At 46.2% G+C, this 26,758-nt stretch overlaps 1 protein-coding gene across 1 annotated transcript in view; it reads right to left on the bottom strand.

The window, feature by feature from the left end:
- The window catches only part of WDR27 (WD repeat domain 27), a 129,477-nt gene that overhangs the window by 38,919 nt on the left and 63,800 nt on the right, over positions 1 to 26,758 (bottom strand). The window contains exon 26 of the mRNA XM_046004150.1: positions 6,311 to 6,409. Within this exon, the coding sequence (XP_045860106.1) occupies positions 6,311 to 6,409 (99 nt within the window). The remainder of the gene's footprint in view (positions 1 to 6,310; positions 6,410 to 26,758) is intronic.

The raw sequence follows: 26,758 nt of genomic DNA, 5'->3' as shown, positions 1-26,758 counted from the left end.
AGCTATCCGCTTCCTGTACCGGAGCCGTCGCCGGGACCTCCGTGTTTGAAGCGGGTTTCGCAGACCCAGCACCGTGTTCGCATTTGCTGACAGTGCCAGTTCGGCCGCTACTTCTATCACCCATCTTTCTTCAATAGCCCGGTCTGTCCGAGACCGGCTGCACGCGGAGAGGGACCCTTTCACCAGCGACAAACGGAAGAAACGTTCTGTAATATCCATAGTAACACCCCGATCACAGCTACAATGCTCAGGGTCATCCGAGAGACCACTGGACAACACCCAGCTCTATCTGTGCAGAACCGACTGCCAGGGGAGCAGAGGCGTTGCCTCTGGCTGGGGGGCCCCGGCAGGTGTCCGTGCTCCACCGTGACCTCCTGCCTCCCCAGAGAAGGCGCCGGCAACGTCCATGCTCGCAGCCCCTGAGCGGATCCTCCCTGCGCTCCCGGCCTTCGAACAGGCTGCATGAGAAGAAAATCCAGAACTGTTTCGATGACAACCACTCCGACCTGCCATTCACCGAGACGAGCGCGTGCACCCCGCCGTGCTTACTGACGTGACTCTGCAGGTTCACCTCACACAGCAATGGGCTCCGGGGTCAGGGCTTCGCCCTGAGTCAGAGCGGTGTGGAACCGCACTCACCTCTCACCTCCCGTCCAGAGGACAAACAGCTCTGCCAGATGGCCGTCCCTCTCCCGACACAGCTGAGAGAGGGAGCACACACTGACGGGGTCATGACCTCGAGCCCAAACCCCACCACTCTGCCCTGCAGGGCTACGGAAGCTTCCTCATAAAAGGCAGCGATGTCCGTGACCAAACGCAGAATGACGTCACCCCAGAAAAGGGGAGGACGTGTCCTGTTTAGTGAATGGTAGATGTCTTCAGTGCTGCTTCAGTGACTTTCAAATCCTGACCAAGTGCGGGCCACGAACTCCCAGAAGCCACCCTGCACGCCACTTTCTCAAAAACTGAGCTACGGTTAAGGCCACGCGGGACTGTGTCCGCTGTGGTGGCAGACCTCCGCCAGCTACCGTGGTCTCAGCTCCATGTGCACCCCACGGGCAGCCCCCGCACGGCGGGCTTGACCCCACGTGGCGCCCAGACCCCCGATGTACCTGGACCAGGTCCTCGTGCCCCCACAACTGCAGGCTCTCCAGAGGGGCCACGGGAAGGAAGGACTCGGCGTCATGCCTTTCACTCTCATCTCCACAGCAATGCTGGAGATTGGTGGTTCATTCTGACTCTTGAAAATTACGATTCCATTTATTAAAGACTCTAATATTAAGATCTCGCTTCCTTAAGCTCATTCAATTTAATATTTATTATATTTAGAAATCGAGTAAATGTTAATATTCACAAGCAAAGTGCCTTCCTTTTGTGTGAAAGCTACTCATGATGAACAGATTAAAAATCTTCAGGCAATGAATTAAGTTTATGAGGGTTTTGGAGTGGAGTGGGGTGGGGGATGGGAGGGCCTGGTGGTGGGTATCATGGAGGTCACGGATTGCGTGGAGCACTGGGTGTGGTGCATAAACAATGAATGTTGGAACACTGAAAAAATCAGATTAAATTAAATTAAATTTAATTTAAAAAAATAAAATTGTCAAGATTCATTTCAAATATATTCAAGATATACATAATATATATGTATATAGAATACTTTAAATGAAAGGAAAAAAATTAATAAGCAAAATGCTCCCAATTCTCAAAAATCTAAGAAAGTAAACCTAAAATATGCTGAATCTCAACTTCTCTTAAAGATTCAAATGCTGTAGTTTCCAGGTCATAGGGAAGCTCTATTTTTAATTTCTTGAGGAATCTCCACACTGTTCTCCAAAGTGGCTGCACCAACTTGCATTCCCACCAACAGTGGAAGAGGGTTCCCCTTTCTCCACATCCTCTCCAACACACGTTGTTTCCTGTCTTGCTAATTTTGGCCATTCTAACTGGTGTTAGGTGGTATCTCAATGTTGTTTTAATTTGAATCTCCCTGGTGGCTAGTGATGATGAACATTTTTTCATGTGTCTGATAGCCATTTGTATGTCTTCGTTGGAGAAGTGTCTGTTCATGTCTTCTGCCCATTTTTCGATATGATTATCTGTTTTGTGTGTGTTGAGTTTGAGAAGTTCTTTATAGATCCTGGATATCAACCTTTTGTCTGTACTGTCATTTGCAAATATCTTCTCCCATTCCGTGGGTTGCCTTTTTGTTTTGTTGACTGTTTCCTTTGCTGTGCAGAAGCTTTTGATCTTGATGAAGTCCCAAAAGTTCATTTTTGCTTTTGTTTCCCCAAAGATACAGATGTAGTGAAAAGAAGGGCCATCTGTACCCCAATGTTCATAGCAGCAATGTCCATGGTCGCCAAACTGTGGAAAGAACCAAGATGCCCTTCAACAGACGAATGGATAAGGAAGATGTGGTCCATATACACAATGGAGTATTATGCCTCCATCAGAAAGGACGAATACCCAACTTTTGTAGCAACATGGACGGGACTGGAAGAGATTATGCTGAGTGAAATAAGTCAAGCTGAGAGAGTCAAGTATCATATGGTCTCACTTATTTGTGGAGCATAACAAAGAACATGGAGGACATGGGGAGATGGAGAGCAGAAGGGAGTTGGGGGAAATGGGAGGGGGAGATGAACCATGAGAGACTGTGGGCTCTGAGAAACAAACTGAGGGTTTTGGAGGGGAGGAGAGGGGGGTTGGGTGAGCCTGGTGGTGGGCAGTAAGGAGGGCACGGACGGCATGGAGCACTGGGTGTGGTGCACAAACAATGAATCTTGGAACACTGCATCAACAAGTAATGATGTATTTTATGGTGACTAACATAACACGATAATTGAATAAACAGATAAATGTATGACTTACAGACCAAAAAAAGAGCTTCCATATTATCTTACGTCAATGCTCTTGCAGTTTCGAACTGGACACAAGGTAGCTGGTGAGCACAGCACCGACGCAGTAAGCCTGGAAACATGACGACGAGCACATCTGTGACTTCCGGTTACTCCAACAAACTCCACCGACTTGTCGTCACACGGAGCAGATTTCTGCCATGGCCAAACCACAGTTTCCCTATATTTCTTCCCGAACTTCCCATGTCACTGGCGGCCCTGTCCCTTCCAACCAGAAACCATCAGCTCACACGCCATCCTCTCTTCTGTAGCACGGAGTTTGGATTCCTCATACCTCTTGGCCACAGTGCCGGCCAGGGACATCACTGGGGTTGGATGTGCGTTCCCACCCCAAACATTCAATATCTGAACGGATGTGTCTTAGGACAAAGTACACCAGTGGCCTCTGTGTGCGCAGTGACCGCAAGCTGACGGCATGGCCTTTGAGACAAGCAAGGGCCGTGGGACTCGGCTGCCCTTCCCAGCAGGATGTGAGATGCTGCCACGGTCTCTGGGGCCTGAGCCACGCTCCCGGGGAGCTGCCAGGGTTCCTGCTCATTTTCGGAGTCCTCTCTTAGCCACACGCCTTGTGAGAATAATTTCATCAGTACAAGTGCAATCTTCTTCCAAAAGACTCAGAAGTCTGGGGGCGCCTGGGTGGCTCAGTGTGTTAAAGCCTTTGCCTTCGGCTCAGGTCATGATCTCCGGGTCCTGGGATCGAGCCCCGCATCGGGCTCTCTGCTCAGCGGGGGGCCTGCTTCCCTCTTTCTCTCTGCCTCCCTCTCTGCCTGCTTGTGATCTCTGTCTGTCAAATAAATAAATAAATAAATCTTTAAAAAAAAAAAAAGACTCAGAAGTCTTACTTTGATGATTGAGCAACAGCGCCGGTGTTCTGGAACCATATCTAGCAGTATTCTGAGAGAACCAAACTTTGATTTTGAGAGGATAAGATTTCTCATAAGTAAATGTATTTAACAAAAACCTCGTCAAGCAATCCATCTCCCGCCTTTCCAAGAGTCATGCTGAGTCCCTGGCATCGGTCAGTATCGCCTCCTCTGTACTGTCCGGCCACTTGGGACAAGGCCCTTAAAATAAGTTCCCAGATGCGACACAGACACACCAGAGGAGACTCTGCAGGGCTTCCGTGATCCCTGCCCCAACGAGCTCAGACGCTGGGGTCATGGCACCCAGACCTAGGCCGTGTGGGCACCTCTGGGTTTCCTCCCTGGACCTGCAGGGACGTCCAGCACCGTCTCCAGCATGACCCGGCGTGAGCAGCCACCGTGGGGGGCGGGGACTGACCACACATCCAGGAGAAAAAGCTTAAAGGTTAGTAAACGGCTGATCAGCACAAGCACGAGTCAAGTCGAGGGCAGCCACCCAGCATTCGAGTGACGGAGGAACATAGGGAGGCGAGGCAGTGGGGGGAGCGGAGGCAGCAGGCAGCTGCTGCACCGGTCTGCAGGGCCGTCAGGGGTGGTCTTTCTTTCCTCTCTTCTTGTGAGGAGCGGGGACGATTACAGGTGCCTACCAGGAAAGCGGCTCGCCGCACGAGTCCCACCGTCCTGCCCGACGGGACACGGAGGAGGCACCCTCGCCCAGAGACGCAGACCAGCCCTCCCTGCTGACCAGGGGCTCCCCGGCCTGCAGACTCGAACCCCCGCCTCCCGACCACGCTCGGGCATCTCCGCCTACACATGCGCTCGAGATGCGAACATGTTAATACGTTAAAGTTGAATGTTGATGTGATTAGAACTCAGAGTCTTTTTTGACAAATAAAAATATCAAATTGTGGTTTTGAGGCACCATTTAACTGATTTGTTAGAACAGAAGCTGAGTCGGGTACTTCGGTCGGTGGACACCAGCGAGTTTGTAAACAGAAGGACACGCACTTGAGAGGAAGCAGGAGTCTGAGTTTTCCTTCAGTTTTGGAAATGTTAGTGAAGGGATAATGTGTCTTAAAATCAAACAAATACACTGAAAAACAGAGACTTTTCAACATCTTGAGGACACTGTCGAAGCATTCACAGAGATCTCTCTGAGAACTGTATCGGACAAAATGCAAACCTTTGGAACAGTGAGGCTTTTTGTTACGAACTTGCACGAGGGAAGACAACGAGCACCGGGCGGCTGTGTCACCATTCAAAAACCCAGCGGCAGTTTTACAAAGTGAATTGTGGTGTCGCACATTAACGTGTGAAAATGCTCCTCCGTGTTCTGTGTGCACACCGAGGTCCCCGAGATGAAGAGCCAGAAAACCAGTGCGACTCCCCCCGCGCCGTGTCAGGAATCAGCACTCAGGGTGACGGCCAGCTCCTCTCACCTCCCGGGCTTCCGCTAACTGCGCGGGCAAGCGATCGAGCGTTCAGAGCAGCTCCTCATTCCGCGATGCAGACATTTTTATGCCAATACCGAATCTTCAGAACCACTGACATCACCCCTGCCAGCAGGTCCCGCAGCCTGCCCTCTGCCAGAGGCCTCGCCGGCCTCTCACCCCAGCTGTCGTCTGCGCCCCTCCCTCCCGGGCCCTCGCTCACCTGCCCAGTGCCAGGTCAGTCAGACGATTCAAGCACCAATCCACGTGCTCCGACAGCTAACCACGACACGTGTGGCCAATCAGAAAAGCGGGCCCCGTGGTCGTCACAGCACGGCCTTGTGTCCCAACACGTGCAGAGAACACTTGAGCCTGAATGCCCCCCAGCAATGCACCACAGGCTACGTCATGGTTGACGCCAGGACGAGCCACGTGAGGACCTCCGCGGCACAGACAGGGGCTCTGTGGTCAGTGACGTGGCCATCCTGTTGCATCCGTGCCTCTGACATCAGTGAAAGCCAGACGTGCCCGAGTATCTAAGGTGCCTCTGACGGAAGCAGAGGGCAGAGCGGGAGATGGGGGGGGCAGGGGGCAAGGGAGGGGGAAGGGCGGTCCCACCTCTTTCACATGTGGACCCGTGCACACGCCGCCAGGTGACCCCATCACACAGTAATGCTGTCCTCTGAATCGACGTCCCCCAATATTCATTGCAGCTCAACGTGAACAGTCAGATTTTCCCGCGGGACTGCACACTCCCCTGTAACTGACCCGCGGCTCATGCCACTCTCTTCCCGTCACTCCTCCTGACGGTACGGATGTCTTTAAATTCTGTGCTCCTCCTCCTCCACCCGAATTCTCTACACCCTTTCCTCAGCTGCTCTGCGGCCGCCAATGACAGCGTTCACACAGGCGCCCGAGGACATGCCCATTCCTCCGCAGCCACGAGCAAGTGCGCCCAGCGAAGACGCACCTGCCGGGCTTCCTGCACGCGATGACAACGGGCATGTCACCCTACACATGACAGGATCTCACCAAACAAAGGCCAGCAGATACAGAAAATGTGAGGAAAGCCTCATACAGCGTGGGCGAGCGGACGTACCTGTGGGACGGACGGGCTGAAGGCCACGGCAGTGACGGTGTCCATGTGTCCAGCCAGTCTGTGAGAAAACGTGCTGGAGCCCACGTCATACACGTACACCTGTGAGACAAACACACAGGTTCCGTGCTGAAAGGGCCAATGGTCCCGCATGGCAGCAGCACCCCCTGGCTGGGTGACACTGCGGCCATGGGTCCCCAGACAGACCAGTGACCCCACAACGTGTGCCTTCCCCTCCTCGCCTGGTCGGGTCCCAAGTGGATTAATGGACCTGTGGCCCCTAAAGCCTCCACATCCAACCTTGCCTGCAATCCCAAAGTGGGGTTTTGCTGTCCTTTCCCAAAAACTTGACAAAACCTTCTACTCCTTGCTTCTGGCTAATTAGCCTGGAATTTAAGCAATTCAAATATTTTGAACTTTGTGTGTGGATGCCGATAAAATTAAAAGTAAAAATGTACACTCCTCTCCAGTTGTATTACGACGTGAAAAGATACGTATGTGTGTAATACACACGTAGATGCCATCAGACTCTCCATTTTAGGGACAGAAGTCTGGGACTGGATATCATTCAGATGGGATGTAAGAGATGAGGGATCCACTCAAATTGTTAAGTAACAAAATGTGCAAACAAGTATTTTGTGGAGTCTACTGGCAGTAAAGAGAAATGCCACATTGTAGCAGAAGCAAGACCTCTAGAAGAGTCCTTTTTCCATAAAAAAAAAAAAAACCTATTTTGACGTACAAATGAGCGCTTCAAATTTAGAACCTCCAAATGAACCTGTTGCCAGCTAAATGGTGGTTTCTGAAATAAAGTCTACAAGCAGATATCATATGCATCCCAGAGAGGAGAGGTCAGAAGTGTAGGAGCTCCTAATAGTTCCTGAAGCGGCGGCTGCTGTTGGCCCGGGACCCCGCTTTGAGAACCCCTGGCCCAGCCGCGGTCACACTGTGCAGTTCATTGCCACCTATGGGACATTTCACCGCTGCCACGAATGTCAGGAACCTTCATATTCACGCTGGGGAAGCAGCACATGTGGGAGGAAATGACCGGTACAGACATCAGGTGTCAACACTGGCGTTCCTTCTTTTTTCCCCATTTTATTTTCTTGCCAGTGTTCAAAATTCATTGTTAATGCACCACACCCAGTGCTCCATGCAATCCATGCCCTCCTTAATGCCCACCACCAGGCTCACCCGAACCCCCACTCCCCTCCCCTCCAAAACCCTCAGTTTCTTTCTCAGAGTCCACAGTCTCTCGTGGTTCATCTCCCCCTCCCATTTCCCCCAACTCCCTTCTCCTCTCCATCTCCTCATGTCCTCCTTGCTATTCCTTATGCTCCACAATAAGTGAAACCATATGATACTTGACTCTCTCTGCTTGACTTATTTCGCTCAGCATAATCTCTTCCAGTCCCGTCCATGTTGCTACAAAAGTTGTGTATTCATCCTTTCTGATGGAGGCATAATACTCCATCGTGTATATGGACCACATCTTCCTTATCCATTCGTCTGTTGAAGGGCATCTTGACTCTTTCCACAGTTTGACGACCGTGGCCATTGCTGCTATAAACATTGGGGTACAGATGGCTCTTCTTTTCACTACATCTGTATCTTTGGGGTAAATACCCAGCAGTGCAATTGCAGGGTCATAGGGAAGCTCTATTCTTAATTTCTTGAGGAATCTCCACACTATTCTCCAAAGTGGCTGCACTAACTTGCATTCCCACCAACAGTGGAAGAGGGTTCCCCTTTCTCCACATCCTCTCCAACACACGTTGTTTCCTGTCTTGCTAATTTTGGCCATTCTAACTGGTGTCAGGTGGTATCTCAATGTAGTTTTGATTTGAATCTCCCTGATGGCTAGTGATGATGAACATTTTTTCATGTGCCTGTTAGCCATTTGTATGTCTTCTTTGGAGAAATGTCTGTTCCTATCTTCTGCCCATTTTTTCACATGATTATGTTTTGTGTGTGTTGAGTTTGAGGATTTCTTTATAGATATTGGATATCAGCCCTTTGTCTATATTGTCATTTGTGAATATCTTCTCCCATTCCCTGGGTTGCCTCTTTGTTTTGTTGACTGTTTCCTTTGCTGTGCAGAAGCTTTTGATCTTGATGAAGTCCCAAAAGTTCATTTTCGCTTTTGTTTCCTTGGCCTTTAGAGACATGTCTTGAAGGAAGTTGCTGCGGCTGATGTCGAAGAGGTTACTGCCTATGTTCTCCTCTAGGATTCTGATAGATTCCTGTCTCACATTGAGGTCTTTTATCCATTTCGAGTTTATCTTTGTGTACGGTGTAAGAGAATGGTCGAGTTTCATTCTTCTACATATCGCTGTCCAATTTTCCCAGCACCATTTATTGAAGACACTGTCTTTTCTCCACTGTATATTTTTTCCCGCTTTGTCAAAGATTATTTGACCATAGAGTTGAGGGTCCATATCTGGGATCTCCACTCTGTTCCACTGGTCTATGTGTCTGTTTTTGTGCCAGTACCACGCTGTCTTGGTGATCACAGCTTTGCAGTAAAGCTTGAAATCAGGCAACGTGTTGCCCCCAGTTTTTTCTTTTTTAACATTTCCTTAGCAATTCAGGGTCTCTTCTGATTCCATACAAATTTAAGGTTGCTTGTTCCAGCTCTTTGAAAAATGCCCGTGGAATTTTGATCGGAATGGCATTAAAAGTATAGATTGCTCTAGGCACTATAGACATTTTAAAAATGTTTATTCTTCCAACCCAAGAGCATGGAAAGTTCTTCCATCTTTTTGTGTCTTCTTCAATTTCTTTCATGAGTGTTCTGTAGTTCCTCAAGTACAGATCCTTTACCTCTTTGGTTAGGTTTATTCCCAGGTATCTTATGGTTCTTGGTGCTATAGTAAATCAAATCGATTCTCTAATTTCCTTTTCTGTGTTTTCATTGTTATTGTATAAGAAAGCAACTGATTTCTGTACATTGACTTTGTATCCAGCCACATTCTGAATTGTTGTATGAGTTCTATTATTTTGGGGGGTGGAAACTTTGGGGTTTTCCTTATAAAGTATCATGTCATCTGCAAAGAGAGAGTTTGACTTCTTCCTTGCCAATTTGGATACCTTTTATTTCTCTTTGTTGTCTGATTGCCGTTGCTAGGACTTCTAATACTATGTTGAACAAGAGTGGTGAGAGTGGGCATCCTTGTCGTGTTCCTGATCTCAACGGGAAGGCTGTGAGCTTTTTCCCATTGAGGAGGATATTTGCTGTGGGTCTTTCATAGATAGATTTTATGAAGTTCAGGAATGTTCCCTCCATCCCTATACTCTAAAGAGTTTTAATCAGAAACAGATGCTGTATCTTGTCAAATGCTTTTTCTGCATCAACTGAGAGGACCATGTGGTTCTTCTCTCTTCTCTTATTGATTTGTTCTATCACATTAATTGATTTGTGAATGTTGAACCACACTTGCAACCCAGGGATGAATCCCACCTGGTCATGGTGGATAATCTTTTTAATGAGCTGCTGGATCCTGTTTGCTAGGATCTTGTTGAGAATCTTTGCATTCATATTCATCAGTGATAGTGGTCTGAAATTTTCCTTTTTGGTAGGGTCTTTGCCTGGTTTGGGGATCAGGGTAATGCTGGCTTCATAAAAAGAGTCTGGAAGTTTTCCTTCTGTTTCTATTTTTTCAAACAGCTTCAGGAAAAATAGGTATTGGTTCTTCTTTGAAAGTTTGGTAGAATTCCCCAGGGAATCCGTCAGGTCCTGGGCTCTTGTTTTTGTGGGAGGTTTTTGATCACCGCTTCAATCTCATTACGAGATATTGGTCTATTCTTGTTGTCAATTTCTTCCTGATTCAGTTTTGGAACTTTACAGGTTTCTAGGAAAGCATCCATTTCATCTAGGTTGCTTAACTTATTGACATGTAACTGTTGATAATAATTTCTGATGATTGTTTCTATTTCCTTGGTGTTAGTTGTGATCTCTCCTTTTTCCTTCATAATTTTATTAATTTGGGTTTTCTCTCTTTTCTTTTGGATTCGTTTGGCCAATGGTTTATCAATCTTAATGCCTCTTTCAAAAAACAAGCTTCAAGTTTCATTGATGCGTTCTACTCTATCTCTAGTTTCTATCTCATTGATCTCTAATCTTGATAATTTCCCTTCTTGTGTGTGGGGTTGGCTTAATTTGTTGTTGATTCTCTAGTTCTTTAAGGTGTAAAGAGAGCTGGTGTATTCTGGGTTTTTTAATTTTTTAAGGGAGGCTTGGATGGCTATGTAATTCTCCCTTAGGAACACCTTTGTTGTATCCCATAGGTTTTGGACCAAAGTGTCTTCATTCTCATTGGTTTCCATGAATTGTTTAAGTTCTTCTTTGATCTCCTGGTTGATCCAAGCATTCTTGAGCAGGATGGTCTTTAGCTTCCAGGTCTGAATTCCTTCCAAATTTTTTCTTGTGGTTGAGTTCCAGTTTCAAAGCATTGTGGTCTGAGAATATACAGGGAATAATGTCAGTCTTTTGGTATCGGTTGAGTCCTGCTTTGTGACCCAGTATGTGGTCTATTCTGGAGAAGGTTCCATGTGCACTTGAGAAGAATGAGTGTTTTGTTGTTTTAGGATGGAATGTTCTGTATATGTCTATGAGGTCCATCTGGTCCGATGCAACACTGATACTCTACTGGGTTTTTCTGACTCTAAACCTTTGTTGTTCTGTGGGGCTTCCTGTGACCTCGACTGTCCACAGAGGGCTCGGGGCCTCGTCGGACTTGCTCCCATTCCAGCAACAACTCGGCACTTGTTGCGCCGCTGCACCTGACTCCCTGCAGGACACACTCAGGTGGGATGCCCCGGTGAATAACACTGGAGGGCTTTCTGGGACTCCGGACTCTCCCCATGTCGGCCATTCGGCGTCGCAGCTCAGGGGACCCACAAGGGCAGCAGCTCTTCCGCACCCATCACATGTGATCGTCAAACAGGGAGTTTAACAAGGACAGCCCAGGCTCCTGCACACGGACACATGCACCGACTCCCTGGTGTCATCCTCTCCACCTCCAAAGACACAGCCATCACCGACCCTGCTCTGCACACGAGGACACCAGGGCACACAGCTGCTCGAGTCGTAGTGCAAGGCCCTCACTGGAGTACCGTGGCCACATCACCGGAGCCCTGCCCTGCTCGGCACGCGTCCCTCACTGCCATCTGTGTACACGTGTGGCCGAAGCCTCCATGCCGTACTGGCCGGTGGTACAGCCAGTGCAGACGCCGGCCTCGCTCCTCCGCGGCAGCCCATGGAAACGCAGCGTCCATGCAGACGCCGGCTGGCAGTTTCCAAGGAGCTTAAACCCACACCAGGCCTCGCTCCTCCGAAGCAGTCCATGGAAACGCAGCGTCCACACAAACACCTGCATAGAACTCCTCAAACGAGTGAACCGACCACAACTTCATACCCTCCATGTAAACCATGTGCCAGTACAAAACGGGACTCTTGGAGTCATTCACTGTTTACACACACCTGAATCTCTCTGGATCCCAAACCGTAGAGAGTAACGAGGAGCAAACACCTCAGCACAGGGGTGTCTCCATGGGGAAAACCACCCTGGAAGGGGCGCCATGCTCTGAGAAGCCGATGCCCGAGAAGCCAGTTCCGCACGCTCCAGAGTTACGTGACCGCCAGTGTGCAACACTGAGGTGACCTGTGACCTGGGCCATGAACTTACAACAGAGATGAGAGACGAGCAGGAAGGGTGAGGAAGAAGCAAAGGGGTAGCAAGCACGAGGGCCAGAAGCCGGGTTTCAAGAAACGAGGCGCAGTGGGAAAGAGGTCAGGAGGTGTGGGAATCAGGCTGGCGGGGCTAACACTTCAGGAACCAGCTTCGTGGTTTGCACAGTGCAGGACGCAACTCCACTCCCAGCAGTCAGCCCAGTGCAAGCCGATGATGGCTCTGGTTACCACAGCCGCACTGCAAGGAACGCACGTCCAGCTGACGGAGAACAGCAGGCACGGAGAGGGTCCGGACAGGGTGGCTCCCACGCAGCTGGGGGGCCGGCTGGAGGGGACGGGCAGAGGGGGGCTGCCTCTCCCTCCCTCCTCAGGAAGGCCAGGGCAGGGGAGCCAACAGGTGTGGGCAGGCTCTGAGAGCACGGGGACTGGGGGTCAAGGTGCTCTCTCTTCAGAGCAGTGTCTGCAAAGTGTGTCCTGAGACGCCTATGTCTTTACCGAAGTTTGAGTGGGAATCGGCACGGCCCTGCATTTGCATGGATTTCACAAAGCAGATAAAATGACGCTGTGATATCACGACAGACGTCTAGATAAAGGTCATTTAAGAGATAGCGCTTCGTTTTCCATGTGAAAACTCTTTTAAATGAAACATCTTTTTGCCTGGAAGTTTCCTGAATCCACTCAATCTTTCTGGCCATGGCCAGGTTTCAACACAAAAGCAGCCGTGAGCAGCTGTGAATTCAGAAGTATCCTGAATTAGACACATACTTGCCACCAGCTGCTCTTTCAAACAGTGGCCACAGCCTCCCGGCAATGCACAAGAAGCACCTGTTTGATGCTGAGGACACAGGAATAACGGGCAAACAGCTCAGCCCACTACAATAGCTGTGCAGAACACAAGGTTTTAATTAGCTTCATTAAGTCCGGTGGGCCTGGGGCGGTTCCGTCAGAGAAGCATCTGCCTTCGGCTCAAGTCATGATCTCATGGTCCTGGGATCGAGCCCTGCATTGGGCTCCCTGCTCGGTTGGGAGCCTACTTCCCCCTCTCTCTGCCCCTCCTGCTCGTGTTCTTTTTTTATTATTGTTTGTTTATTTACAGCATAACAGTGTTCATTGTTTTTGCACCATACCCAGTGCTCCATGCAGTACGTGCCCTCCCTATTACCCAGCACCTGGTTCCTCAACCTCCCACCCCCCCACCCCTTCAAAACCCTCTGGTTGTTTTTCAGAGTCCACAGTCTCATGGTTCATCTCCCCTTCCAGTTTCCCTCAACTCCCTCTCCTCTCCGTCTCCCCATGTCCTCCATGTTATTTGTTGTGCTCCACAAATAAGTGAGACCATATGATACTTGACTCTCTCTGCTTGACTTATTTCACTCAGCATAATCTCTTCCAGTCCCGTCCATGTTGCTACAAAAGTTGGGTATTCATCCTTTCTGATGGAGGCATAATACTCCATTGTGTATATGGACCACGTCTTCCTTATCCATTCGTCCATTGAAGGGCATCTTGCTTCTTTACACAGTTTGACGACCGTAGCCATTACTGCAATAAACATTGGGGTACAGATGGCCCTTCTTTTCACTACATCTGTATCTTTGGGGTAAATACCCAGTAGTGCAATTGCAGGGTCATAGGGAAGCTCTAATCTTAATTTCTTCAGGAATCTCCACACTGTTCTCCAAAGTGGCTGCACTAACTTGCATTCCCACCAACAGTGGAAGAGGGTTCCCCTTTCTCCACATCCTCTCGAACACACGTTGTTTCCTGTCTTGTTAATTTTGGCCATTCTAACTGGTGTCAGGTGGTATCTCAATGTGGTTTTAATTTGAATCTCCCTGATGGCTAGTGATGATGAACATTTTTTCATGTGTCTGATAGCCATTTGTATGTCTTCATTGGAGAAGTGTCTGTTCATATCTTCTGCCCATTTTTTGATATGATTATCTGTTTTGTGTGTGTTGAGTTTGAGAAGTTCTTTATAGATCCCCAAACCAGGCAAAGACCCTACCAAAAAGGAGAATTTCAGACCAATATCACTGATGAATATGGATGCAAAGATTCTCAACAAGATCCTAGCAAACAGGATCCAGCAGCACATTAAAAAGATTATCCACCATGACCAGGTGGGATTCATCCCTGGGTTGCAAGGTTGGTTCAACATTCACAAATCAATCAGTGTGATAGAACACATCAATAAGAGAAGAGAGAAGAACCACATGGTCCTCTCAGTTGATGCAGAAAAAGCATTTGACAAAATCCAGCATCCGTTCCTGATGAAAACGCTTCAAAGTATAGGGATGGAGGGAACATTCCTGAACTTCATAAAATCTATCTATGAAAGACCCACAGCAAATATCCTCCTCAATGGGAAAAAGCTTTCAGCCTTCCCGTTGAGATCAGGAACACGACAAGGATGCCCACTCTCACCACTCTTGTTCAACATAGTATTAGAAGTCCTAGCAACGGCAATCAGACAACAAAGAGAAATAAAAGGTATCCAAATTGGCAAGGAAGAAGTCAAACTCTCTCTCTTCACAGATGACATGATTCTTTATATGGAAAACCCCAAAGACTCCACCCCCAAACTACTAGAACTCATACAGCAATTCAGTAACGTGGCAGGATACAAAGTCAATGTACAGAAATCAGTGGCTTTCTTATACACCAACAATGAAAATATAGAAAGGGAAATTAGAGAATCGATTCCATTTACTATAGCACCAAGAACCATAAGATACCTGGGAATAAACCTAACCAAAGAAGTAAAGGACCTGTACTCGAGGAACTACAGAACACTCATGAAAGAAATTGAAGAAGACACAAAAAGATGGAAGACCATTCCATGCTCTTGGATTGGAAGAATAAACATTGTTAAAATGTCTATATTGCCTAGAGCAATCTATACTTTTAATGACATTCTGATCAAAATTCCACCGATATTTTTCAAAGAGCTGGAGCAAATAATCCTAAAATTTGTATGGAGCCAGAAGAGACCCCGAATTGCTAAGGAAATGTTGAAAAACAAAAACAAAACTGGCGGCATCACATTACCCAATTTCAAGCTTTACTACAAAGCTGTGATCACCAAGACAGCGTGGTCCTGGCATAAAAACAGACACATAGACCAGTGGAACAGAGTGGAGGGCCCAGATAGGGACCCTCAACTCTATGGTCAAATAATCTTCGACAAAACAGGAAAAAATATTCAATGGAAAAAAGACAGTCTCTTCAATAAATGGTGCTGGGAAAACTGGACAGCGATATGTAGAAGAATGAAACTCGACCATTCTCTTACACCGTACACAAAGATAAACTCGAAATGGATAAAAGACCTCAACGTGAGACAGGAATCTATCAGAATCCTAGAAGAGAACATAGGCAGTAACCTCTTCGATATCAGCCACAGCAACTTCTTTCAAGATATGTCTCCAAAGGCCAAGGAAACAAAAGCAAAAATGAACTTTTGGGACTTCATCAAGATCAAAAGCTTCTGCACAGCAAAGGAAACAGTCAACAAAACAAAGAGGCAACCTACGGAATGGGAGAAGATATTTGCAAATGACAGTACAGACAAAAGGTTGATATCCAGGATCTATAAAGAACTTCTCAAACTCAACACACACAAAACAGATAATCATATCAAAAAATGGGCAGAAGATATGAACAGACACTTCTCCAATGAAGACATACAAATGGCTATCAGACACATGAAAAAATGTTCATCATCACTAGCCATCAGGGAGATTCAAATTAAAACAACATTGAGATACCACCTAACACCAGTTAGAATGGCCAAAATTAGCAAGACAGGAAACAACGTGTGTTGGAGAGGATGTGGAGAAAGGGGAACCCTCTTCCACTGTTGGTGGGAATGCAAGTTAGTGCAGCCACTTTGGAGAACAGTGTGGAGATTCCTGAAGAAATTAAGATTAGAGCTTCCCTATGACCCTGCAATTGCACTACTGGGTATTTACCCCAAAGATACAGATGTAGTGAAAAGAAGGGCCATCTGTACCCCAATGTTTATTGCAGCAATGGCTACGGTCGCCAAACTGTGGAAAGAACCAAGATGCCCTTCAACGGATGAATGGATAAGGAAGATGTGGTCCATATACACAATGGAGTATTATGCCTCCATCAGAAAGGACGAATACCCAACTTTTGTAGCAACATGGACGGGACTGGAAGAAATTATGCTGAGCGAAATAAGTCAAGCAGAGAGAGTCAAGTATCATATGGTCTCACTTATTTGTGGAGCATAACAAATAACGTGGAGGACATGGGGAGATGGAGAGGAGAGGGAGTTGAGGGAAACTGGAAGGGGAGATGAACCATGAGAGACTATGGACTCTGAAAAACAACCAGAGGGTTATGAAGGGGCGGCAGGGGGGTGGGGGGGGGGAGGTTGAGGAACCAGGTGGTGGGTAATAGGGAGGGCACGTACTGCATGGAGCACTGGGTGTGATGCCAAAACAATGAACACTGTTATGCTGTAAATAAACAAATAAAAATAAATATATATATAAAAAAAAAGAAGTCCTAGCAACGGCAATCAGACAACAAAGAGAAATAAAAGGTATCCAAATTGGCAAGGAAGAAGTCAAACTCTCTCTTTGCAGATGACATGATACTTTATAAGGAAAACCCCAAAGTTTCCACCCCCCAAAATAATAGAACTCATACAGCAGTTCAGTAATGTGGCAGGATACAAAGTCAATGTACAGAAATCAGTGGCTTTCTTATACAATAACAATGAAAATACAGAAAGGGAAATTAGAGAATCAATTCCATTTACTATAGCACCAAGAACCATAAGATACCTGGGAATAAACCTAACCAAAGAGGTAAAGGACCTGTACTCGAGGAACTACAGAACACTCATGAAAGAAATTGAAGAAGACACAAAAAGATGGAAGACCGTTCCATGCTCTTGGATTGGAAGAATAAACATTGTTAAAATGTCTATAGTGCCTAGAGCAATCTATACTTTTAATGCCATTCCGATCAAAATTCCACCGGTATTTTTCAAAGAGCTGGAGCAAATAATCCTAAAATTTGTATGGAATCAGAAGAGACCCTAAATTGCTAAGGAAATGTTGAAAAACAAAAACAAAACTGGCGGCATCACGTTACCTGATTTCAAGGTTTACTACAAAGCTGTGATCACCAAGACAGTGTGGTACTGGCATAAAAACAGACACATAGACCAGTGGAACAGAGTGGAGAGTCCAGATATGGACCCTCAACTCTATAGTCAAATAATCTTCGACAAAACAGGAAAAAATATTCAATGGAAAAAAGACAGTCTCTTCAATAAATGGTGCTGGGAAAACTGGACAGCGATATGTAGAAGAATGAAACTCGACCATTCTCTTACACCGTACACAAAGATGAACTCGAAATGGATAAAAGACCTCAACGTGAGACAGGAATCTATCAGAATCCTAGAGGAGAACATAGGCAGTAACCTCTTCGATATCAGCCACAGCAACTTCTTTCAAGATATGTCTCCAAAGGCCAAGGAAACAAAAGCAAAAATGAACTTTTGGGACTTCATCAAGATCAAAAGCTTCTGCACAGCAAAGGAAACAGTCAACAAAACAAAAAGGGAACCCATGGAATGGGAGAAGATATTTGCAAATGACAGTACAGACAAAAGGTTGATATCGTGTTCTCTTTCTGTCAAATAAAATCTTTTAAAAAATATTCATGAAGCCAGTCCTCCCCACCCAAGGGAAACCAGCCCCAGGTAAAATGTACTGTGAAATGAATGAAACTTGAAATGACCCTTAGCAAGTCAGTCACTCTGCGACTAAAGTCACAAGCAGAAGGGCCGGGTGTTTCAGGTCGCGCGCTGCTCTGACCAGTTCAGTGCGAGCATTTTGTCATTCTGCTGAACCGTGTCCTCGAAGATGAAGCTTCCTTCACTTTCTCATCTCACGTTACTCTTAACACGTGTCCTTCACCGCCCACTGCCTGGATTTTCTCCACAGAAGTAGGGAAAGGAGCTGCAAACGAAAGTTAACGCGCACTCCCGATGCCTCCCGACAATGGCGATGCTGTCTGTGGGGGAAGACACTCATTCACTTGTGGTTTTTGTGTTGTTGTTTTTTTAAGCATTTGCAGAAACGATGTTTCGCAGACCTGTGCGTGCTGCTTCGATCACTGCTTTTCCGATCCACACGCACATGAGTTACAAAGTGTCCTCAGAAGGCCAGGTGTCCCAGCTTCAGCCCGAGTTTTACTTAACCCCATGAGGACGGAAGTGCTGCCCACTTCAGCAGAGGCCAAGACTCCATCAGGAAGCCCTGGATTTCGGCACGTGGAACCGCCAGCACGTGAATGATGGACGTTACGGACGGGACTCTGGGCTCGCCCGCAGGTTCGGGGAGACCTCACCGTGGTCGGCAGAGCCACGCAGGGGGTCCCCGGCATGGTGTGGGCCGCCGGCCGCCCACCCACCAGAGTCCTGGGCAGTTGTCAACCGCGTTCTTTCTAACTCTTCCAGTGTCCTGGGACCTAAGACCACTTACATAACCAGTCATCTCTGGGAACCTGTTATTCATTCTTCAAAAATGTGATCATATAGTGATGCGTCGGGGCAGAGGACCTGGCAAAAACGCCGCTTGGATCCCTGTACATCGGCAACACCCTGATGGAGTCATCGCAGTCTGGCTGCAGCTGTCTAGAAGGCGAGATTCAAGCACGTGTCCGGAACGCAGCCCCAGAGCCCATGTCAGCCTACAGCCGACATCACTGCGCACCACTGCAGAGGAAATCCCACGGGCCTGGGCCTGGGATGCAGAGCCAGCCTCCCTCCTTCCAGTACAGTGGTGCTCGCACAATGGAAAAACCCAGGTCTCAGGTCTGCTTCTATTTCCAAAGTCTATGCTTGGCTTTATTATGAAAAATTTCAAATATATACAAAAGTATGGGGAATTGCATAACCCGCCCATACATGCATAACCCACCCTTACATGCATAACCCAAACACAACATTGTCGAGACTTTGCTCTGCTTGTCCAACTACCAAACCTTGTTCTTTACTTTTTTCTTTTTAATTTTTGTGACTGAAGAATTATGAAGCATTTTTAGCAAATTGCTACGATGATATGCCCCGTACTTTGTGAGGCTCTCTAGAAACACGGACATGGTGCACATGCTTGAGCTGCTGTTTTGTACCCAAATGAAATAAAGGAAGTCCTGGAGAGTCCCAGCCAGAGCACAATGCCAGCGTCCACAAGTGTCCCTGCATGCAGGCCCCCAGCAGGGTCCGCACGGTGCCGCTACGCCTCTCCAGCATGGCTGTTTGGAGCAATCCTTTCCCCACGCCAGAGACTCGCTGAAGACAAGAGGTCAGTGTCCTGAAGAATGTTTCACTCGGGACTTGTCCGTTTCCCTCTGCGTGATGTCTTCCAATGGCTCTGTCACCCTGCGTATGTGTCCTAAGCCAGAAATTATCTACAAAGACTCAATTCAATCTGGTTTCTACTGGTTTTTCATAAGAATACTTTATGGTGACTGTTAGTGTTGTGTGCCCCCCAAATGGCTCTAGGAATGCCCATACCGTGTAGCATGGTGCACGCTGAATGATGCTAGTGTTGGTCAAGAGGGCTGGGTGTGACGGCACGACGTCCTTGGAGAGCGTCCGTCAGCCCATCTGTCAACTGTAGTGAGAACGTTTCCCGTGAGGTCTGTTAGCGTGCAAGCGCAGGTGTGGTGCTGCTGACTGTGGGCACAGGCTCGACAGCACAGCTCCAGATCGTCCTGCATACCTGAAATTCTGGGCCATTGACCAACGTCTGTCTCCCCAAGGCCCGTCCTGGCTGCCAGCCACCAGTCCACCTCCCCGCGTTGTGAGTGCAACTATTTCAGAATCTTCACGGAAATAGAACGATGCAGTACATGTCCTCCTGCAACGGGCATATTTCACTTGGTATAATATCCTCTGGGTTCGTCTTATTTCATTGCGAATGGTAGGATTTCCTTCTTTTTTAAGGTTGAACAGCATTCCACTGTATGTATACACCAAATTTTCTTATTCATCCATTAATAAACATTTGGGTCGTTTGCACATCTTGGCTATTGTGAATAATTTTGCAGTAACACAGGAGAGCAAATGCCTCTTCAACCTCTTGATTTCAATTCTTTTGGATAAACACCCAGGAGAGGGATTACTGGACCCTATGGTAATTCTATTTTTAATTTTTTAAGGAACCTCCACACTATTTTCCAGAGTGGGTGCTCCAGTTTACATCCACTAACTGTGCAAGAGGGTTCCAATCTCCCCACATGCTTGCCAACACTTATCTCCCGGTTTTTCAAGATGGCCGTCCTAGCAGCTGTGAGGTGATGTGTTACTGCTTTTGGCTTGAATTTCCCTGATGATGCATGATGAACCTGCTGGCCACTATTATGTCTTCTTTGGAGAAACATTTCTTCAAGCTGTCTAAGGACCATCGACTTTATCTGATAGTGTCATCTACTGAGGACACTCGCCAAAGTCAATTACTTTGAGATTGCAAGAGGGGAATATTCTAACTCTGCCATTCATTCCATCTGTCTGGAATTGTTTCCTAAAAAAATAACTTTTCTTCTTCAAAGAGGGTATCAGGCCGACTCGAAACACAGTCCAAACAAGAAAGGCAAGACAGTTGCTGAATTATTTCCCTTAAAAGGACACGGTTCTGAGTGAGGGACCACTGCCCCAGTCACCTCTAAATGGGGACTGGTCAGGCTTTGTTTGCTTTTGGTTACTCCTTTTGGAGTGTTATTTAAATGGTGCTGGGAAAACTGGACAGCTGTATGTAGAAGAATGAAATTCAACCATTCTCTTACACCGTACACCAACTCGAAATGGATAAAAGACCTCAATGTGAGACAGGAATCCATCAGAATCCTAGAGGAGAACATAGGCAGTAACGTCTTCACATCGGCCACAGCAACTTCTTTCAAGATATGTCTCCAAAGGCAAAGGAAACAAAAGCGAAAACGAACTATTGGGACTTCATCAAGATCAAAAGCTTCTGCACAGCAAAGGAAACAGTCAACAAAACAAAAAGGCAACCCACGGAATAGGAGAAGATATTTGCAAATGACAGTACAAACAAAAGGCTGATATCCAGGATCTGTAAAGAACTTCTCAAACTCAACACACACAAAACAGATAATCATGTCCAAAAACGGGCAGAAGATACGAACAGACACTTCTCCAACGAAGACATACAAATGGCTATCAGACACATGAAAAAATGTTCATCATCACTAGCCATCAGGGAGATTCAAATCAAAACCACATTGAGATACCACCTGACACCAGTTAGAATGGCCAAAATTAGCAAGACAGGAAACAATGTGTGTTGGAGAGAATGTGGAGAAAGGGGAACCCTCTTACACGGTTGGTGGGAATGCAAGTTGGTGCAGCCACATTGGAGAACAGTGTGGAGATTCCTCAAGAAATTAAAAATAGAGCTTCCCTATGACCCTGCAATTGTACTACTGGGTATTTACCCCAGAGATACAGATGTAGTGAAAAGAAGGGCCATCTGTACCCCAATGTTCATAGCAGCAATGGCCACAACAGCCAAACTGTGGAAAGAACCAAGATGCCCTTCAACGGATGAATGGATAAGGAAGATGTGGTACATATACACGATGGAGTATTATGCCTCCATCAGAAAGGATGAAAACCCAACTTTTGTATCAACATGGACGGGACTGGAAGAGATTATGCTGAGCGATATAAGTCAAGGAGAGTCAAGTATCATATGGTTTCACTTACTTGTGGAGCATAAGGAATAACACCGAGGACAAGGGGAGATGGAGAGGAGAAGGGAGTTGAGGGAAATTGGAAGGGGAGACGAACCATGAGAGACTATGGACTCTGAAAAACAACCTGAGGGTTTTGAAGGGGCGGGGGGGCAGGGTGGGAGGTTGGGGTAACCAGGTGGTGGGTATTAGGAAGTGCACGTATTGCATGGAGCACTGGGTGTGGTGCATAAACAATGAATTCTGTTACATTGAAAAGAAATTTAAAAAATTTACCAAAAAATAAAAAAATAAACTGTGCGATTTTAGATATGCAATGTTTTAAAACCAATTACTGTCACGACTCTCTCAGTGCTCAATGACGCCTTCTCAGGCCAATAGTTTGGTGCTGCTCCCTGCGGCCATATGACATGACCCATCACTCCTCAATTTCTTCCTTTATTTTTGGCACGAGATGTCCCCAGCTTATCTGTCAGCTTTTAGCCGCCGACCTGAAAGCAGCTATTCGTTCAGCGCACTCTGGTGTCCATCAGAGGGACTGGCACGTGGGGGCTCTGTGAGGTCACGGAGGCAAGGGCTGCCATGTCGGTGCTGCTGGACAATTTCCGTGGCTGATGCTCACAAGTACACACCTGTTCTCATATGTGTGCCCCCATTCCACGCTGGCTTTTTTAAATATTTATGTATTTTGAGAAAGAGCGAGGGAGAGAGAGGACACACACAAGCAGGAGGAGAGGGAGAGAATCCACACGCAGACTCCCTGCTGAGCACAGAGCCGGGGCTGGCCCCCAGGACCCAGAGGTCATGACCTGAGCCCAAACCAAGGGTCGGACACTTAATGGACTGAGCCACCCAGGGACCCCCTGCACTGTTTTAATTAGAGACTTTCTAACAATGTTTTTGAAAACTGGTAAAGCAAGATTCCCCACTCCCAACATAATGCTCTTTTTTCCAGAGTGTCTTAACAATTGTTACTTCTTTGTTGTTTGAAATAATTTTACAATGTGACTATCTACAGGAAAACCTGTTAAGTTTTTGTTGCAAAAGTGTTAAGTTTACAATTTACCTACAGAGAACCAATTTCTTTGTGAGACAGAATCATCCTATGTAAGAAAAGTCAAGACACTGCACTTTTCACGTCTACATTTCTGGGAAAAAACTAAGTTTTCTTCATATAGGTTTTGCAGAGTTCTTATTAGGTTTATGCCTGAACATTTTATTCTTCTTAAGCCTCTTTTAAATGGATTCTCCTCTTTATTATATCCTCTCACCGATTATTGTTTTCATAGGTAAAGACCATTAAATTCCAGATAGTAATTTAAATCCTCCCGTCAACACTTTACTGAGTTACTTTACTATTAATAACGACCAGTAATTCTCTATAATGACCATTAACTCCAGATATGTAATCTTATCATCTATGAATAAAGATAGTTTTAACTGCTCCTTTTCAGTTACAACTGTCTCGTATCTTGTTCTGTGAAACAGTAGCGGCATTCGTGGGCATTCCTGCTTTGTGCCTGATCAGAGGCTGCCTCGGCTGTTGCCCTGTAAGATGCTGGCGTTTGAACAAGGTAAGAATTTTATCATTTGAAACAAGTGTCCACACATTTATCCCGTAAGGGGTGTTTTGTATGAAATGAATGGGGACTTGTGTTGAAATGGCTTTTCTGCATATGGGAAAATGATGACACAATCTCATTACAGTAGTCGATGGCTTCCTTGATACTGAGCCATCCTGGAATTTCATGAGCATTGATAAATTATTATAAATATGTGGTCAGATTCTGTTTATTCCTATCTCACCTAAGATTTTTGAATTTATAAGTAAAATGTAGATTTTCTCTGAAATTTTATCAAGTATTCATATCAGTTATGTCCATTTCAAAAATAATCTGGATACTTTCCTTATTTATCTTCAAGAGTTAAGTATCTCTGATTTTAAAGGTTTGGTCAAGTCCCCTGAAAGATCATCTGGGTCTAGTACTTTTTTGCAGAAAAGCTCTCAGAATTTTTTTTTCCTATTCTATAAAAACTAATCTGTTCATGTGTCTTTTGGGAAAAATTCTGATGTATTTCCTGCAAGTCATCCACTAATTCTTATTTCTTGTTGTGTTATGTTAACTCATCCATTTTTATATGCCTTTCACGTTTATTTGCATACACTGTAAAGCACTCTCCCAACTTTCAAAAGTTCCTCTGTTCCATGTTTTTTTTCTCATCATTTGTTATTAATTATATATTAAGCTCTGTCTCAAAAATCTGGGTTAGCCAAAGTTTATTTTGTACTTCGCATTTTTTAAAAGTAAGTATTTCATTTTTTGTCTCTTCTGTCCTCTTTTATCTCAATCAATGTCCTACTTAATTATTCTGCTGGTCCTTTTCTTGCTTTATAGACAGAGTTACTTCATTTACTATCCCTTCCCTAAAATCTCCTCCAAACACTGCTCTATTATATTCCAGAGACACTGAAATATCATGTTGGGAATGTCATTGTTTTCAAGAGATACTACAATTTCATTTTGTTTTACATCTTTAAACCGAGCGCTCCCTAAAAGAACTTTTGTTCGCATAGACCAGGAGCTCTTGTTTTGTGTCTCATTACCAATTTATGGGTTAACTGCATCATGGAGAGGGCTATTTTTGTTCTAGTTTTAATTTGTTGCGTTTTCTGTGGATTCATATATGGTTTATGTTCCCATGTCTGCTGTGCCTTCCTTGTTGGTGTACAACTACGGCTCTGCGCGTCTGTAAGATGATAAACGACTGATTACGCCGTCTAAAGCCGCACCGTGCTGGTGCAGCTGGTCTGCTGAGCAGAAACGGATCTGTTAAAGTCCCCGTCCCTGTGTCCGGCTACTTACCATTTCGGTGCTTGTATATCTGCTTTACGAATTTGCTCTTCCATTTATTTTCATTGATGAATAGACATTATGTTTTCCTTGTGAGTTTTAGCCTTTGGCATTATAAAGTGTCTTTGCCTGGGTGCCTGGGGGGCTCGGTCAGCTATGTGTCTGCCTTCAGCCCAGGTCATCATCACGGGGTCCTGGGATCGGGCCCCGCACCAGGCTCCCTGCTCAGCAGGAAGCCTGCTTCTCTCTCTCCCTGTTTGCTGCGCCCACTACTGGTGCTCTCTCTGTGAATTTTTTTTTAAGTGTCTTTTCCTTCTTAAAAATCATTGCATTGGAAACTTGGGGTCTTTTGTGGTTCCATACAAATTTTAGGATTATTCTAGTTCTGTGAAAAATGCTGTTGGTATTTTGATAGGAATTGCACTGAATCGGTGGATTGCCCTGGAAGGGATTACACTAAGTGAAATAAGTCAAGCAGAGAAAGACAGTCACATGGTTTCACTCATATGTGGAACATAAGGAACAGCGTGGAGGCCCACAGAGGCAGGGAGGGAAAGCTGAATGGGAAGAAATCAGAGAGAGACAAACCACGAGACTCTTGATTCCAGAAAACACACTGAGGATTACAGAAGGGAGGCGTGGAGGGATGGAGCAACCCGGTGATGGGCATAAAGGAGGCGCGTGATGTGTCAATGAGGTGTGTGGTGAGTGTTGAGTGTGTGAAGAGAGCACGGGGAGTCATGTGCAACTCATGAATCACTGAACGCTACATCAAAAGTAATGATGTACTATATGCTGGCTAACTGAAATTAATTAAAAAAAAAAAGCAATTTTGAGAAAGAAAAACAACACTAGACGTATCACCATCACAGTTTTAAGATCTACTGCAAGGCTGGAGTGAACACGACAGGTGGTACGGGCACGAACGCAGACAGCCGGATCAGTGGAACACAACAGAGAGCCCAGGAATAAGTCCACGATTCTAGGGTCAATGAATCTTTGATGAAGCAGGATAGAATGTCCAATGGAAAGAAGACAGTCTCTTCAACAAATGGTGCTGGGAACACGGGACATTCACAGGCAGAAGACAAACTGGACCATTCTCTTATACCCACACCAAGATAAACTCAAAATGGATGAAAGACCTCAATGTGAGACCTGAAACTATTCAACTCCTAGAAGAAAACACAGGCAGTTATCTCTTTGACATCAATCAGAAAATTTTTCCTGATAGGTCTCCTGAGGGAAGGGAAACAAAACCCAAATGAAACTAGTGGGGGAACATCAAGATCAAAATCTTCTGCCCAGCAAAGGAAACCACCAACAGAACTAAAAGACAACTTACGGAAGGGGAGAAGATGTCTGCAAACGACGCCTCTGATAAAGGGCTGGTGTCCACAGTCTATAAAGAACCCATACAAGTCAACCCCAAAAGCCAAACAGTCCAATTAAAAAGTTGGCAGAGGACATGAACAGACATTTCTCCAGAGAAGACACACAGATGGCCAACAGACACATGAGAAGATGCTCCACACCACTCATCACCAGGGAAACGAAATCCAGACCACAGTGAGATCCCGCCTCGCACTGTCAGAGCGGCTGGCATCAATAACGCCAGAGACAGCCAGTGTTGGTGAGGACGGGGAGAAGGGGGAGCCTCCTGCACTGTCAGTGGGAACGCACGCTGGTGCGAGTGTGGAGGCTCCTCAGAAGGTTAAAAACACTCAAGTGCACATGGAACCTTCTCCAGAATAGACCACATACTGGGTCACAAAGCAGGACTCAACCGATACCAAAAGACTGACATTAGCCCCTGCATATTCTCCGATCACAATGCTTTGAAACTGGAACTCAATCACAAGGAAAAGTTCAGAAGGAACTCAAACACCTGGAAGCTAAAGACCACCTTGATTAAGAATGCTTGGATCAACCAGGAGAGCAAAGATGAACTGAAACAATTCATGGAAACCAATGAGAATGAAGACACTTCGGTCCAAAAACCTATGGGATACAGCAAAGGCGGTTCTAAGGGGGAAATACATAGCCATCCAAGCCTCCCTCAAAAACATTGAAAAATCCAGAATACACCAGCTGTCTCTACACCTTAAAGAACTGGAGAATCAACAACAAATCAAACCA

This window comes from Meles meles, chromosome 5 (assembly GCF_922984935.1).
Source record: "Meles meles chromosome 5, mMelMel3.1 paternal haplotype, whole genome shotgun sequence".
NCBI classification, from domain to species: Eukaryota; Metazoa; Chordata; class Mammalia; order Carnivora; family Mustelidae; genus Meles; species Meles meles.
This window is presented reverse-complemented; position numbering and strand designations above follow the sequence as displayed.